General features: G+C 40.9%; 1 protein-coding gene across 2 annotated transcripts in view; it reads left to right on the plus strand.

Annotated features, from left to right (window-relative positions):
- The first annotated feature begins 4,514 nt into the window (after window positions 1–4,514).
- XPR1 (xenotropic and polytropic retrovirus receptor 1) overlaps window positions 4,515–17,930 on the plus strand; it is a 203,362-nt gene continuing 189,946 nt past the window's right edge. For both annotated transcript variants that reach the window (XM_082658471.1, XM_082658472.1), the window contains exon 1: window positions 4,515–4,752. In XM_082658471.1, the coding sequence (XP_082514597.1) occupies window positions 4,684–4,752 (69 nt within the window). In that variant the 5' untranslated portion in view covers window positions 4,515–4,683. The remainder of the gene's footprint in view (window positions 4,753–17,930) is intronic.

The raw sequence follows: 17,930 nt of genomic DNA on the forward strand, positions 1-17,930 counted from the left end.
CTCCTGGGGTCTCTGTGGGGATTAAATAAGTTTGTATTTGTGAAGCATTTAGAACAGTGTCTGTCACAGAGTAAATGCTACATAGGTGCTTGTTAGTAAATTGGTTACTGGTTTGTCCCTACTCTAGTCCATTCTTCACACCGCTAACAGAGGTTTTCGAGGGGCTGCCAGTTACTGAGTGGTCAACCAGAGGTCAGTCATTATGCTAAGTGCTTTATGTACAGAATTTCATTTAATCTTCATAACTACCTGTCAGGGAAGTGCTATTATTCCCATTTGAGAGATGAGGAAACTGAGGCATTAAGCGCTAATGTACTTGGCCCAAAGTCACACACTATAAATTCCAGAGTTGGGATTTTAATTCAGGTCTGTCTATTCCCAGAGCCATAGTTCAAAACCAGGAAGCCATACTACACTGCTTTCCCAAGGCAGAGTTAGTCACTGCATAGACTTCAAAGATCCCGCACTGCCTATGCTGTCATGATCTATTCCTTTACAATTTTATTCCAACTTAACTTTGTTTCCTGCAACTTCCCTCTATGTGGCTGTCCTTTCCTTCCTCTTTCCTTCTCTCCTTCCCTTCTTTCCTTCCTTCTTTCTTTTCTTCGTCAACATTTATCGAATGCTTGAATGCCAGGCACCACGCTAAATTAAAGAAAACGAGAGAAAAGAGCAATTTGTCTTCAAGGAGCTCATAGTCTGACGCAAATTATTATTGACAATACAGTGAGGAGAGTGCACCAGGGGGATGCGGGAGCCAGAATGGGTAAGGGAGGTAAGGAGATGGGAACAGTTTCTTTGAGGCAGGGACATTTAGCTGCCTTAAAGGATATTCTGGTCAGACAACTTCTTGCCATTCTCTAACAGCCCTGAATTCTTTTGCTTTTTGCCTTTGAGATCTCTGGAGGTATCTTTCTCCCTGTCAGATAGTTGTTTAAGACTGTATTTGAAAGCCACTTTTTCTGGGATGCCCTCCTTCCCTTCCTAGTCAGCTGAATGTGTCCTCGTAGATACCTCAGTTACAGTGCATATCACATTGTAATCTAGATATTGGCCTATCTGCCTGTCTATCTGACTGGATTTTGATGTCCTCCAAGGAAAAGACAGAGTCTTATTTATTTATTTATTTTTATAAATTTCTTTATTTCCTTATTTATTTTTGGCTGCATTGGGTCTTTGTTGCTGCTCGTGGGCTTTCTCTAGTTGTGGTGAGTGGGGGCTACTATTGGTTGTGGTGCGCAGGCTTCTCATTGCAGTGGCTTCTCTTGTTGTAGAGCACGGGCTCTAGAGCGTAGGCTCAGTAGCTGTGGCGCAGGGGCTTAGTTGCTCTGCAGCATGTGGGATCTTCCCGGACCAGGGCTCGAACCCGTGTCCCCTGCATTGGCTGGTGGATTCTTAACCACTGCATCACCAGGGAAGCCCTATTTTTGAACTGTCCTTCATTCCCAAAGTGGCATGTCTGGCATATCATAGTGTTCAGTAAAATTTTGATGAATGAAGAGTTATTTGCCTATTTACAAAAGAAAGTGTAAGAGTTACTTCTGATTCAGACTAAAACTATTCAGATTATCATTCTTAGTACCTTAGCACAGTACTCTGTAGAAAGTAGGTTTTCAATAAATACTAAGTATTTGATTGTTCTGTCAATGAACTATCTGAAGTAATGCTAGGAATAGGAAACTTATTATTAAATTTAATTCTGTAGATAAACTAAGATTTTCAGGCCCAACTGAGTCTTGGGGCTCTGGCATAAGAAAAATTAAGAATTATTGGTAATAGTATTGAGGATTTCCTGTCTTCTCTGGGTTGAGTCATGGTTCCAGAATCTTGCGCACGGTTAAGGTACCAAGGTATGGTGCTGTTGGGAGCTGGATGCCACGGTCTACAGGAGTTGCTGCCAAGAGTCTACCATTCTTCCATCATCAAAGAGTCTACAAATAATAACTGCTGGAGAGGGTGTGGAGTAAAGAGAACCCTCCTACACTGTTGGTGGGAATGTAAATTGGTGCAGCCACTATGGAGAACAGTACGGAGATTCCTTAAAAAATTAAAAATAGAGCTACCATATGATCCTGTAATACCATTTCCCACTCCTGGGCATATATCTGGAGAAAACCATAATTTAAAACGATACATGCACCCCAATGTTCCCAGCAGCACTATTTACAATTATCGAGACATGGAAGCAACCTAAATGTCCATCAACAGATGAGTAAAGATGTGGGGTGTGTGTGTGTGTGTGTGTGTGTATAATGGAATATTACTCAGCCATAAAAAAGAATGAAATAATGCCATTTGCAGCAACATGGATGGAGCTAGAGATTATCATACGAAGTGAAGTAAGTCAGACAGAGAAAGATAAATACCATATGATGTCACTTATATGCAGAATCTAAAAAAATGATACAAAGGAACTTATTTACAAAACAGAAACAGACTCACAGACGTAGAAAACAAACTTATATAACCAAAGGGGAAACAGGCGGAGGGATAAATTAGGGATTTGGGATTAACAGATACACACTACTATACATAAAACAGATAAACAAGGACCTACTGTATAGCACAGGGAACTATATTCAATAGCTAGCTTCAATAGCTTGGAAAAGAATCTGAAAAAGAAGATTCTATATCTACATGTGAATCACTTTGCTGTACACCTGAAACATTGTAAATCAACTCTACTTCAATTAAAAAAAAAGAGTCTACCATTCTAGTCTATACTTGGTAAAGGCCCACAATCTCTTTTGCAGCTGCTCCTGGTTCTGTCTTCCTAGGCACACCATGCAGTTATTATCTCTCTGTGGTTGTGCCTCCTTCCTGGGAGCCTAGCCCTCTCTTGCTGTCTTTTTTCTCCTGACAACCTTTACCTCCAGTAGAGGGGAATTGTTATGGAGGGCAGCAGGGTATAGTGCTGAGCTGAGAGGAGTCCTCACTCCTTCTCCTATTCTTCTTCTTTTTTTGACCCTGATTACCCTTTCACCCAAGGTTGAGGCTTTTTTGTACAATAAAAGTCAGAAAGACTCATAGCCTATGCCTGTTTTCCATCATGCATCACCCCTGTCCTGAGGAAATAATTGCGGAATCCCTACTGGCATGAATTAAGAGGAAGGGGAAAGGGGAAAAAACACGTGGAAAAAAAAAAAAAGCCAACAGTAGATGTTGATAACTAAGAGTACTGTCTCGGCCATGGTTGTCCCCTAGTCTTTGGACATCCTCAAAATTGTGAGAATTAAAGGACAAGGTACTGTACGTATAAGGGGTTTAGAATAATGTTTGTTACATGGACAGTGAGTGCTTAACAAATGTTAGTTATTATTATCCAGGGCTCCTCTACTCAGGGAAGGACCTTGGTTAGTGTCCCAAATCAGGTCCTCCAGGACAATCACTCCCATGCTCAAAGTAGTGCCAAGCTGTGTGTGTGATCTATTCTCCATTCTCCTCGAGGACAGTCAGCCTGGGTGCTGGATCCATGTCTGGTCTCCCTGAGGGTAGAGATCCAACCGTAACTCTAGAGGATTCTCTTTCCTCCCAACATTGGTTACCCTCTCAGCCCCACTCCTAATCTCCAGGAAGCTAAGTCACAAGTCCAGCTGGTACCCACAATCCTGGTTTGGGCCCAGGTGTTGTTGCTGGCCTTTCTGGTAGCCCCGGGACTAGATAATTACATTGAAATTCAGAAGCAGCATGCAATTCTTGGCACTGATGTCTTTAATTAAATTCAACAAGCATTTATTGAGCACCTAGAGCATGTAAAATAGGATTCCTTTAAATACATGTGGCCCTTAACTATTTAGTCTGTTTTAGTTACTCAGTTTGGATTAATGTTGATCCATCATTGAGGGTTTTATGAAGAATAAATATCAAAATGGAAAAACGTTTGCACAAATCTTTTTTTTTTTAATATAGTTATTTATTTTATTTATTTTTGGTTGTCTTGGTTGCTGCTTTCTCTAGTTGTGGCGAGCGGGTGATACTCTTCGTTGTGGTGCGTGGGCTTCTCATTGTGGTGGCTTCTCTTGTTGCAGAGCACAGGCTCTAGGTGCATAGGCTTCAGTAGTTGTGGCACGCAGGCTCAGTAGTTGCCGCCCACTGGCTTAGTTGCTCCGAGCTTTGGAGATTTTCCTGGACCAGGGCTCGAACATGTGTCTGCTGAATTGGCAGGCAGATTCTTAACCACTGCGCCACCACAGAAGCCCTGCACAAATCTTTGAAAATATAAACGTCTTGTGTGGATTATTGTTGCTACAGTATTAATATTAATTGCAATAACAGCACTGCTGCTTCCCAGGCTGGCGGTAAAGAGCAGCTGTAAGGCCCACAGGCGCCAGACGTAAGAGGTCAGGGGAGGTGCCTTCAGCACGTCCGGCCCAGAAGGGGCGGAGCCTTGAGGAATGTACGCAAAGCCCGCCCCTTACTCCGCCCCCTTCGTCGGTGCGCGTAGGCGGTTACCATGGCGATGACGTATAGAGGGCGGGGCGGGGCGGGGCTATGGAGAGGAGGAGGAAGATGGCGGGAGGGCGGCTCTGAGGAGACCTCGGCGGCGGCGGAGGAGGAGAGAAGCGCATCGCCGCGCCGCGCCGGGGCCCATGTGGGGAGGAGTCGGAGTCGCTGTTGCCGCCGCCGCCGCCGCCGCCGCCTGTAACTGCTGGATCCGAGTGGGAGTGAGGGGGAGACGGCAGGATGAAGTTCGCCGAGCACCTCTCCGCGCACATCACTCCCGAGTGGAGGAAGCAATACATCCAGTATGAGGTACCGGCAGCGGCCGGGTAGTGGGAGGACTCGGAGGGGCCACCATCTCGCCAGTCCCGACCTCCACCGCCGCCTTCCGCTCCTGCTGCTTCCCCGCGGACTTTGACCCGGTGCGGCGGGGAGCCACTGCGGCATCCCCGCCGCGGCCGGCCCCCTCCGGGCCCCGCTGACCTTCCCCTCCCCCGCAGCCCCGCTGCCGCCGGAGTAACGGATATGCGGGCGGCGGACCGGGAGGGACGGCACAGCCGGTCGGGGCTGGGGAATGGTGGTGGGAGGGCGAGCCGCAGGTGGGGGAGTCGGGGTGTAAGGGTAGCCTGGGGTCGCGGCGGTTCCGCGCTAATCCCCTCCTCCCGCTCACCCTGACCTCTGGTTCCTACCCTGGGCGAGCGTCTCCTCGCCAAGGTTAGGTCTTGTTTCTCTCTGCTCACCTCTCACCAAGGAATCCTTCTCTTCCCAGATAAGCCCCTCTAGTGATTTCCTTCATTCTACAGAGCCCTTCAGCTTTCCCCCACTTGCCCACTGTTGACAAAGGCTTTGTTAACAGCGTTGAAACTTGATTTAAATGTGTATCACACATGCGGTGGTTACAGTATGCAAACGTATCGTAATCAACTATTTTGTTTTGATAAAAAGACGGTGATTCGTTTTTTCACTAATTTAATGAAGTATATAAAGTAATCATATCTTTGGTTTTGGCTCTTCTGTTGTTTTGGAATGGAGTGAAGGGGAAGAGGAAGGAAGAAAGAGAAGGGAATTATTAAAATTTTAAGGTTTTCTTTCCTAAAATTTTTGTTAGCTAGGGAGAAAAGTACCATCTTGTAAACAATGTACTTTGAAAACATACCTGTGTTATTACAGAAATCATGGCCCTCCTCACCCTTAATTTCTGTGATAACTGCTCCTGAAGGGTATTTAATAGATAGTGATAAGGAACCTTACACTAATAAAAAGAAAAGTGAAGATAACGAGCTCATTTATATTTTCAGAAGCCAAGATACCTGAAGGGCTTTAAGCATTGCAATAGGTTATTCTCAGTGGCTGGCAGTTCAGCTCCTGGATAGAGAAAGACTTAATCTGTAACCTCCAGGAATTCACATCTATGTTATGTGCAGGAACAAAGAGTATAAAATCAATATGAACACAAATATTCTAGCTAGGTTTTATAAATTGAGATATTTCGATTTTCTATTTAATTTCTGTTTTAAGTTCATTGATAGGATGTTTAGGCAACAACGCGGGTTTATTTATTCGTATAACAGTTGTAATAATTGAAGAAAAGGAAAGGGATGTAAGTAGGTTAAACAACCTTGAAGATTGTAAAATAAATTCACATTGTAACATACAGTATTTGAGTATTGCCAGAAGTGAAAGGCCTAAAATTATGAGTGCTTTCTTTAAACTTAATTTTCTTGTAGTGTTTTGTGGCTACATTTTGTAAGAATGAAATAAGGGATTAGCTTTTCAGCCTGTAGAGTTTTTGATTTATTGTTTCTAATAACATTTGGTCAGTTTTAAAACCTTGGCTAGAGTCCAGATGATGGTTTTTATTGAAAGGAAGGTATTGGTCTTTCATCTTTCTAGTAGTAATTTTCAGCACCACTGCTAGTTCTTCATAGAACACAGCATGCTGAAGCAACATCTTATACTTGTTATATAGTATGGAATGCTTCATTTGGGGAGAAGTAATAGTGGCTGATTGTATGCTATGATTCATTTTAAGTATTACAGCACTTAACTGTTTCACAGAATTGTATTAATCTGGAATACAGTTTCTGGGGCTGGAAGGAGAAGCATAAGATTTAGTTTGAAGATGAAATTACCTCTTGATTTATAATGTCAGCTTTGTGGCTGGAGTCATTCTGGGACTCTTCATTCACATACTCCATTTGGACATTAGTCCTAAATGGTTACTTTAGTTTGGTCAGAGAGGAGAGGAACACATTTCATATGTGTGACTGCGTTATCTTTCCTAGGCCAATTAGAAATTATTTTTTGAAAAATTCATTAACTGTTGAAATTTTATTCTGCAGAGGGTCCCTACTATGTGACTCCTGTTGTGGAAAAGCTCATTGTTTGGTAGGCAAAACTAATAAGGAGCACTTTTCTTTGTGAATTGGAGCCATTAAAGACATTTTTTATAGGGTTGGGGACTGTGTGTTGTATACTATTTCTCAAGAGCTGGTGCTGTTCCTTTAAAAATAGTTAAAGGGGCATAAATAAGCGTCTTTAGAGTCTAGGAATTTTGGCAGCTTAAAACTTTGGGGAAAAAAGGACATCATAAAAGATGTTAGCATTTACTAGAGAAAAGAACCTTCTCATAGTGCAGTAACATGTTTCTCATATGTGAAGATGATGCTCTTGAAACACTTAGTAGACCAGACACTTGAATTTGTTTTTCAAGTACTGGTGATGAAATTTGGGTGTATTACTCCTGATTTCTTGTGTAGGCTGCTTTCTAGTGCTGTGAACAACTATGAACTGTTCAGCTTCTTTGGTTTTATGTCATTTTGCTATATTAAATTTTACTTGCAATAAGCAGAGAATTAGGTTGAAGCTGAAAATGTTGTTTTACATCTCCGATTATATGTATTATTGTGTACACACGGTCATACAATAAGTGCTAGTTCTTATACACGTTCATCATGAGGCCATGGGGACAGTCTTTTTGCCTTTCCAGGGTTCTTTCCTTTTTCATAAAATAAGAATATAGGGCCAGAGCTTTTCAAGTTCTGTTGTAGTTCATAGGTTTTTTGTATTTTTTAAAATTAATTTAATTTATTTAGTGGCTGCGCTGGGTCTTCGCCTCTGTGTGCGGGCTCTCTCTAGCTGCGACGTGCAGCTTCGTTGCGGTGCGTGAGCCTTTCATTGTGGTGGCTTCTCTTGTTGCGGAGCACGGGCTCCAGGCACGTGCCCTCAGTAGTTGTGGATTGCGGGCTCCAGAGAAAAGACTCCGCAGTTGCGGCGCACGGCCTCAGTTGCTCCGCGGCATGTGGGATCTTCCCAGACCAGGGCTTGAACCCGTGTCCCCTGCATTGGCAGGCGGATTCTTAACCACTGCACTACCAGGGAAGTCCCAGTTCATAGGGTTTTTTTTTTTTTTTTTTTTTTGCGGTACGTGGGCCTCTCACTGCTGTGGCCTCTCCCGCCGCGGAGCACAGGCTCTGGATGCGCAGGCCCAGCGGCCATGTCTCACGGGCCCAGCCGCCCCGCGGCATGTGGGATCCTCCCGGACCGGGGCACGAACCCGTGTCCCCTGCATCAGCAGGCGGACTCTCAACCACTGCGCCACCAGGGAAGCCCACCCCCATAGGTTTTTGATTTAACTTTTAATGGATTTCGTTTTTTGGATTGTTAAAATTATTGTTAGTGATCCATCAATATCCTGAAAATTATCAGTTTCTAATTTAAAAATGAATTGTGGCGTTCACAGACTTGGTCTTCATAGGCAGAATAACAGAGCATAAAAGAATAGAGCAACATGGAGAAACCATATAAAGAAAATCAGTTTGATCCATTTGTGAATAGTTTTTACAAACAACAAACATAAATGGGAAGAGACTACTATCCCTGTTTCCAATAATCTATTTGAGTGTAAATCTTGGCATATAAGATAAGACATCAATAAAGCTTTATAAGAGTACTTTTTTTTCTTTTAATTTATTTATTTTTGGCTGCGTTGGGTCTTTGTTGCTGCATGCGGGCTTTCTCTGGTTGCCATGAGTGGGGGCTACTCTTTGTCGCGGTGTGTGGGCTTCTCATTGCAGTGGCTTCTCTTGTTGCAGAGCACAGTCTCTAGGCACGCAGACTTAAGTAGTTGTGGCTCGCGGTCTACTGAGCACAGGCTCAGTAGCTGTGGCGCACGGGCTTAGTTGCTCCACAGCATGTGGGATCTTCCTGGACCAGGGCTCGAACCCGTGTCCCCTGCGTTGGCAGGCGGATTCTTAACCACTGCGCCACCAGGGAAGCCCCAAAGAGTACTTTTTAAAATTTAGTATCAGTGATTGTATATTTTAGAGTTCTGTAATTGATTAATCAAAATTAATTTAGACCAGTTTCAACCAAATAGGCTAGTATGACCATGTTAATATTTTACAGAATATTAGCAAAAGAAGCAAATATATTTGGTGCCTTAGGCTGCTGACTTGTATTTTCTTCCCTAGGGTCCTGTGCTGCTTTGGTTTCTCAGGAACCAGGAATGGTTTTTTCAGTGTACGCTGTAGTTTTGTAAGGTACTAAAATAATGAGGTATCTAAATTTCAGGACTTTAGAGTTAAAAGGGAATTGAGAGATTATCTGCCTCCTTGTTTTTTTTCCAGGCAAGGAAACTAAGGTCCAGAAAGGTTAAGTTATTTATTTGTCCAGGATCATATATAGATAGCTAGTCTCTTGAGCACAGATGTGTAAGCATTGGGAGTCAGGTCACCCAGACTGTGTGACCCTGACGAAATCACTTCCTCTTTCTGGGCTTTAGGTTCTTCATCTGTAAAGTGAGAGAATTGGACTTGACGGTTTCTAAGCTCACAGCCCTCTATTTTCTAAGGACCCATATAGCTCCAAATTTCTGTACATTTTTATGGTTTCATTATGTTTTACATATGAAGAGGACAGAACTTAAAGCATTACTATTAATATCATCCTTTTAAATTAATAGTCTCCTTTCAAATAATTTAAATGATATTTTAATCTGTGACTGGAAAGCTGACCCAGTGAAGCTTTTATTTAACTTAAGTAAAAAGTGATGGTCATAGTTTAATTTTTTGTTGCAAGATTTGGGAAGGGATTTTCCATAAACTGTATATCCCTTATTTTCAAGTGTAAGGAAACACTGCCATAACATTATTGTGATTTTCATTTATAGAACTCTCCCATGAGAACACTTGTGTTGCAGGCTTCAATTTCCCAAAGGTATTATGTTGATTAGTTACGGTTAACTTGCCTTGCTGGAACTTGTTTGAAATTTCCAGTTTGGCCACCCGATGGGGCACAAACCACACTTCTTCTTTTAGGCACTTCGGCAAATGAAAGTACAATATAGCATATTTAAAATAACATTTGTAAATGAGTATGGCAGTAAGATGCCTGGCATATACAAATGTTTCTTAAGTGAGTGAATGAATGTTGTATAAAACAGGAAGTTATTACTATTCTTTATTATCTTTGTATAATAAAGTACGTTAGGTTAAGTGTCCTGGAAAGATTACACTTGTCCATCCATCCCTGAAGGTTGGTTTTGGATCAGTTTTTGAGTGAAGGCCCAGATCATAAGAACATAAGACTCTTATTTGACCCGAGGTGACCATGGAAAATCAGTCCTGACTTCAAATCCAATCCTAATCTGAAAAGCATTTGAGACTGATTGAGTTGTGCTGGCTAGATGTTGCAAGTATATTTGCATCATAGCCCCCGAAGGAGAGTACCCAACACTCCCATGGAGTAAGAGAAGGTAGTTTTAGAAGGCTTAATTATATTCATTTTTATGCATATGACAAGAAGAAATGAAATTTTACTTATATTGAATAAATGGATTGATGCAATGACCTTGTTTAGGAGGTAGTCTGAGGGAAAGAGAGACAAGAATTGCTAATAGTTTTCTCACTTGTTTGTTCACTTTCAGCAAATAGCAATTAATCCAGTTTATGGGTGCATAGTTAAGATGAATTTATGGATATTATTTAGTTTTGACTAAACTAACTCTTATAAAATGGATGTGACTTAAAAAGACTCTTGTAAAGAAGCCTCAACAGCAGTACCAGCCATAACAGCATAATGCAAGCACATGTGAACAACAAGAAAATGGCAGAGCTGACAATTCTACTTCTAGTACTAGCTTTTTGTCAACCAAATTACAGAAAAAACAATGGTACTTTAATAGACCTGACAAGACGTTTGCCAGAAAGTTTCAAAATAATTAAGATAATTCTTTGAAATAAGATTTTACATCCTTTGTCATCCACAGTGAACACCCTAAATGTATGTTATGTGTTAGAGTTTTCTGCCTTTGTGAGGTCTGTTTTCCAGCTTATAGCCATTATAATCAAGTTTCAAAATTAAGTGAATCCTGAAGTTTGAACTAGGCCTTTGAGATACTAAAAACTAAGATTTTAAAAAGTAATGAACTTTTTCTGTTAGGTTGTTCTTTAAAAGTATTGTTATTGATAATTTCTTAAGAGAAATTAAAAATATTTTCACATTATTCACAAATGAAAGTTTAAATTATTTATTTTATTATTGTCTCATCTTTTAAAACTTCCACTTAAAAAAGTTCTGAGTTTTATAATGTACACAGTTGTAGAAGGAGATAATTTATAAACAAAGGTACATATATTGGAGGCGCATAGTAAACTTTTTTTTTTTTTTTTTTTTGCGGTATGCGGGCCTCTCACTGCTGTGGCCTCTCCTGTTGCGGAGCACAGGCTCCAGATGCGCAGGCCCAGCGGCCTTGGCTCACGGGCCCAGCTGCTCCGCGGCATGCGGGATCCTCCCGGACCGGGGCACGAACCCGTGTCCCCTGCATCGGCAGGCGGACTCTCAACCACTGCGCCACCAGGGGAGCCCCCCTTTTTTTTTTAATAGTGATATGACATAAAAATAGTTTGGAAGATTTTTCTCAAGTTGTATAGCTTAACTGCAGGTGGTTTGTGGGTTGCTTGGTATTTAATTGGCCTTTGGGATTGAGAGATTGTCAGAATTCACTAGGATTCTTGCCCAGTTGTATTTTCCTTTTCAGTTCTTCCCCTTACCTAGTAAATGCTAAAAGAAGCCAAGTAGGGCCTTCCCTTGCGGTCCAGTGGTTGAGACGTCACCTTCCAGTGCAGGGGGTGTGGGTTCGATCCCTGGTCAGGGAGCTAAGGTTCCACATGCCTCGCGGCCAAAAAACAAAAACATAAAACAGAAGCAGTATTGTAACAAATTCGATAAAGACTTTTAAAAAAACGGTCCACATTTAAAAAAAAAAAATCTTTAAAAGAAGCCAAGTAGACAATGTTCGTGAACAAATGCCTTAAAAAATTATTCATTCATTCAACAAATATTTATAGGGGCTCTATTATGTCCTATAGGCTGATAGATTTGTCATTAAATTCTAGCTCTTTTGTTGTCTTAAAAATAGAAAAAAACAAAAAGCAGTATTTTATTTTTTATAAATTTATTTATTTATTTTTGGCTGCATTGGGTCTTCGTTGCTGCGTGCGATTTCTCTAGTTGCGGTGAGCGGGGGCTACTCTTCATTGTGCGGGCTTCTCATTGTGGTGGCTTCTCTTGTTGTGGAGCGTGGGCTCTAGGTGTGTGGGCTTCAGTAGTTGTGGCACATGGACTCAGTAGTTGTGGCTTGCGGGCTCTAGAGTGCAGACTCAGTAGTTGTGGTGCACGGGCTTACTTGTTCCGTGGCATGTGGGATCTTCCTGGACCAGGGATCAAACCCGTGTCCCTTGCATTGGCAGGCAGATTCTTATCCACTGCGCCACCAGGGAAGTCCCAATAAACAGTATTCCTGTGTGTGTGTGTGTATGTGTGTGTTTGGTTTTATATTTTAGTCAGCATAGTGCTTTCAAAATTAAAAATGGTGTAGAAAGGGAAAATTGTAGATTGTGGACTTGGAACATGGTGAAATTTGGATCACTTGTGTAAATAATATGGATTCATAATATGGATGAATTCTCCCTGGCTTTTCAAACGTTTTATGTTATATGCCTTTAAATTTAATTTCTTTATAGGAAGAAATTTGGTTACCTGTTTCTTCCCATCACTAGGCAGGTGTGGTATCTATGGGGACTGATCAGAAAATCCTTAAAAAGTTGTTTATTATAGGTCAGAGGAAAGTTTAATTAACCTGCTGTAAGCATAACTTACAATTTTCATATTGTCTGTAACAGGAGGGACAGTATGTTGATTAAGAAAACATAGTCATTCCTTATTGAAGATGACCTGCAGTATTTGGAAAGACTGTAGACCATGAATAAGGAGATGTAAGTCCTTAGACCCAGTTCTGTCACTGAATAGTCATAAATAATTAGTGAACAAGTGATTTTTTTGAAGATTGAAGGGGGAAATGTAATCATACAGGAAAATGAGAAGCTTTTAGATTATTGTGTGAATTACTTATTTAAGCTAAATTGGTAAAGTTGTAATTCACAGTAATCCAAGTGCTTTGTGTGCTTTTTCTATACCTAAGAGAAGTCCTTTAACTCTTTGGTCTTGGGACCATTTGAAACTCTTAAAAATTATTGAGGATTTCAATGTCTATTGATAATATGCTACATTAGAAATTAAAACTAAGAAATGTCTGAAACACAAGAGTATACAAGCACACCTCTACTAGCCATCAGAGACATGACATCACGTTTCATTTAGCCTCTGGAAAACTCCACTGTGTACTCATGAAAGAATGAGAGTGAAAAAAGCACATGAAGTTGTAGTATTATTATGAAAATAGTTTTGACCTTTTGGCTCCCCTGAAAGGGTTTCTGAGAGTTGCTGCCTTAGAGCACAGGACTCCTTTCAGAATGTTTGGAGATGGCCTGAGAAAAAGCTCTCTAGTCTTAGGAAGCACGTAAGAGGATAAAGGAAATCCCATAAGTGAGGATTCTCTGGTATATCCCACCTGCACAGGATGATAGAGAAAAGAAAGTTGTCTTTCCTGAGATTCCCACTTTCATTCTCTCTTCTTTGAATTGAACTAGTGGAAATGTGGTCATTTTGTCATTAAGGAGAAAGGAATTAACATTTATTGACCAGTTAGGAACCAGGTGTCATCAGTATGTTACTTCATTTAATCTTCACAACAGTTTTGTGAGATAGATGATTTATTATCTCCATTTTACTGATGAGGAAACCCAGGCTTAGAGAGACTAGTCAATTTGTTCATGCCACACATCTAGTAAGTAGTAGAGCCAGAATTTGAAATCAAATTTGTCACACTTTGGAACTCTTGCTTTTTTATATGCGAATTGTAAATAACAGTGGTGGCAGTAACAGTGCCAGTAACAGTAGCAGTAGCAGGAACAACAGCTGTTATTTATTTTATTTTATTTTTATTTTTGTGGTATACGGGCCTCTCACCGCTTCGGCCTCTCCCGTTGCGGAGCACAGGCTCTGGACGCGCAGGCCCAGCGGCCAACGCTCACGGACCCAGCCGCCGCACGGCACGTGGGATCCTCCCAGACAGGGGCACGAACCCGTGTCCCCTGCATCGGCAGGCGGACTCCCAACCACTGCGCCACCAGGGAATCCCCATCAGCTGTTATTTTTTGAGTGCTTATTTTGTCAGTCACTGTGACATTACTTTAAAAACGTTTTCTCTTTATAGTAAGCTGTTTAGGTAGGTTGTTATGTTAGTTATGTTTGTAGATGGGGAACCTGAGTCTTAGAGCCATTAAGTAACTGATTATGTTGAAACTGCTAATTGTGGTTAGCAGAGATGAGACTGAAAGAGCCCCTGCTTTTAATTCCTACATCATACTGCTTTATGAAAAATAAATAAATCCATCCATTTATATGTAAGTACATTTAGGCGTAGTCTTACCTGTTCTCCAGCACCTGCTGAAGTAATGGCTGGTCTATTTTTAGTCCCAGGTCTCAGTCTGCATGGTTTGGAGGTAGTAGAGTATGGTCTGGAGGTCAGAGTTCACCTGTGTTAATTTATTTTTTCCTCAAGATTATCAGTGTAACTATTATGAGGTAGGCAGCTGTTAAATAGAGGACCTTATAAAGATGAGCCATAAGAAAAAAATAATGAGATATAATGATAAGTGTAAGAAGAGGAAGATAAAGAACAGCGGATATAGCTGTTGCTATGCCACAGTCATGGCTTTTGGCTTTTAGATTCTTCCATAGATCATGGAACGTTAGACCTGTAAGGAATTTCAGATACTAATTAAGTCCAATTCCCTTTTTTACTTGAGTGGGAAATGAGGTCCAGAGAGGTTGTGATTCAGGGACACATGGCTTGGTTAGTGGCTGAGTGAACACAATCACCCTGATTCATTTTATTGTTTAACTATTTTGCATCATATGCTTATATGTCAATAACGCGTACAGAGAAGAAACTCTGAAGCCAGACTGCCTAGGTTCATATTCCATCTGGACAGTTTACTAGTTGAGTGACCTCAGGCAAGTCATTCTACCTCTCTGTGCTGCAGTTTCCTTATTTGTATAATCGGGACAGTAATAGTAGTTACAGGACTTTTTAAAAACATCTTTATTGGAGTATAATTGCTTTACAATGTTGTGTTAGTTTCTGCTGTATAACAAAGTGAATCAGCTATACGTATACATATATCCCCATATCCCCTCCCTCTTGAGCCTCCCTCCCACCCTCTCTATCCCACCCCTCTAGGTGGTCACAAAGCACTGAGGTGATCTCCCTGGGCTATGTGGCTGCTTCCCACTAGCTATCTATTTTACATTTGGTAGAGTATATATGTCCATGCCACTCTCTCACTTTGTCCCAGCTTACCCTTCCCCCTCCCCATGTCCTCAAGTCCATTCTCTAAGTCTGCGTCTTTATTCCTGTCCTGCCCCTACGTTCTTCAGAACCATTTTTTTTTTATTCCATATATATGTGTTAGCATATGGTATTTGTTTTTCTCTTTCTGACTTACTTCACTCTAGTTACAGGACTTTTGTGAGGATTATATGAATTAAAATATGAAAAGTGCTTAGACAATGCCTATGCCTATATTTGCTATTAAAATTATTTAGTTAATGCTAGGTTAACAGTACCTTTGTGAGGGAAACTGAGCCTCAAATTTTGTCCCTCTGGGCTTGTCCAGTTCATATTTTCTTGGAAAATGGCTTTGTTGATTTTAGGTATTACTCCTGTTATCTGTGATATTTTTATTAATAAATTGTCCTTTTTTATATACAGTAAGAAATTCAGGTGGGAACAATTATATGGTTTTGAAATAAATTAGTTCTCCTTGGTTACTTGTAACTTGCATTCATTTCAGTTATAGACTGTGCCTTCATATTCTTTTCTTTTTTAAAAATTGGGGTGAAATTCACATGTGCATTCCTAAGTATGTTTGAATAGCTTAAGTGAATCCTTTGAGTTTTCAGAGACTGTCTAGTTTTAGTTCTTTTCACTTCTGTAATGGAAATTTAATTTTTAATACTAGAATTAGTTTTAGAGTTGAAAAAGACCTTCTCAAGCCCTCTGTTTCACAGATGAATAAATCGAGGACAGAAAGGCCAAGATATGTGGTCAGTCTCACAACTAGCTGATAGGAGAGCCTGGAATAAAAGTATTGACCTCCTGCTCACTGCTATACCTTGCTGAGGCTTATCACTGCCATATAAACATTTCTTTACTTTTAATTTTAAGAATAAATTTTCTTTGTAAGAACCCATATAAATTTAAATGTTCTTGTTAATGATTACTTAAATACTCTGTTAATAACATTTATCTGAACCTAATCCATTAGTTCACATTAACGACCTCAAATAGTTCGTGTGTGTGTCAATTAAAAGACTAAGTAAGTTAAGAGACTCAAACCTTAAAAATGTTGTTTACTCAACTACAGAAAATTAGCCATTGCCCCATCTAGGTAGAAACCTATTGTAGGTGAGGAGACAGGACTGAGGAATTATGGTAAGGCTTGAGGAGTTAGGTAGAGATGAGAGCAAGACTCAGGAAAGTTGAAAAATCATTTGGGCATTTCTCTGTAGCATATCTGTTTGAATGTTAACACAGGTTACATGTACATGAAGAGCACCTCCCCTCCCCCCTGCCCCCCATCTCCCCATCTCTTATGCTGCCAAGCCAAAGTCAGGGCACATCTGACTAGAGGAGATTAGAATATGTATTAAACCAATTCGTTAAGTATTCATGAGTGTCCCCTTCCTTTTTTTAAAAAAATAATAAAACAATGATGATGATAAGAACAGCCAATATTTATTGAGTGTTTCCATTGTGCCAGGCATTTTACATTTAATCCTTACCCTCTAAGGTAGGTTTTGTTATCCCTGTTTTAAGAAGTCGCTGAGCCTTGGATTGAGTAGACTGCCCAAGGTCACATAGGTAGTGAATGGTTAAAACCAGAATTCAGACACAGGTTTGTCTTATTTCAGAACCTGGATTCTTTTTTGTAAGTTTATTTACTTATTTATTTTTGGCTGTGTTGGGTCTTCATTGCTGAGTGCGGGCTTTCTGTAGTTTCAGTGAGCAGGGGCTACTCTTCGTTGAGGTGCTTGGGGTTCTCATTGCGGTGGCTTCTCTTGTTGTGGAGCACGAGCTCTAGGCGTGTGGGCTTCCGTAGTTGTGGCTCGTGGGTTCTAGAGCGCAGGCTCAGTCGTTGTGGTGCACGGGCTTAGCTGCTCCGCAGCATGTGGGATCTTCCAGACAAGGGCTCGAGCCTTTGTCCCCTGCATTAGCAGGCAGATTCTTAACCACTGCGCCACCACGGAAGCCCCAGAACCTGGATTCTTAACATGGTGTTACATGGTCAGGATTTCATAGAACAGAAAGTTTATGTTACTACTTGTTAATGGTTATTTATGAAAGAAAAAAAAGGTTAATGTATACATTTTTGAAAGTTTCTTTGGTTTCGGTAGAGATGAAAAACTGGGAAGAAAATTGGTAACTTTTTCCTTTTTCTTTTGCACTTTTGTTGTACAGCCTTATTAGAATTTCTGAATTGATTTGTAAGCATAATGTATTAGAGAAGAAAATGTTTTAGGGAAAGAAATTACTATCAAATGCAGAATTTTGAAATTCCTCCTTGACCTTTCTTACTTCCATTTTAGAGACAGTGTTATTTAATATGATAGGTTTTATGTAAGGAAAACTTATTAAACCATTTTTTTGTTTGTGTTTATTTTAAATAAATTTGTTTTATTTATTTATTTTTGGCTGCACTGGGTCTTTGTTGCTGTGTGTGGGCTTTCTCTAGTGTGGCGAGCGGGGGCTACTCTTCATTGTGGTGCGGGGGCTTCTCATTGCAGTGGCTTCTCTTGTGGAGCGCGGGCTTCAGTAGTTGTGGCTCGCGGGCTCTAGAGTGCAGGCTCAGTAGTTGTGGCACACGGGCTTAGTTGCTCCACGGCATGTGGGATCTTCCCAGACCAGGGCTCGAACCCGTGTCCCCTGCATTGGCAGGTGGATTCTTAACCACTGTGTCACCAGGGAAGCCCTAAAACATTGTTTAAACAACTTTATGTTTAAAAAATTTTAGCAATGATATCAA

The sequence above is a fragment of the Grampus griseus genome (genome assembly GCF_964374135.1).
Source record: "Grampus griseus genome assembly, chromosome: 1".
NCBI classification, from domain to species: domain Eukaryota; kingdom Metazoa; phylum Chordata; class Mammalia; order Artiodactyla; family Delphinidae; genus Grampus; species Grampus griseus.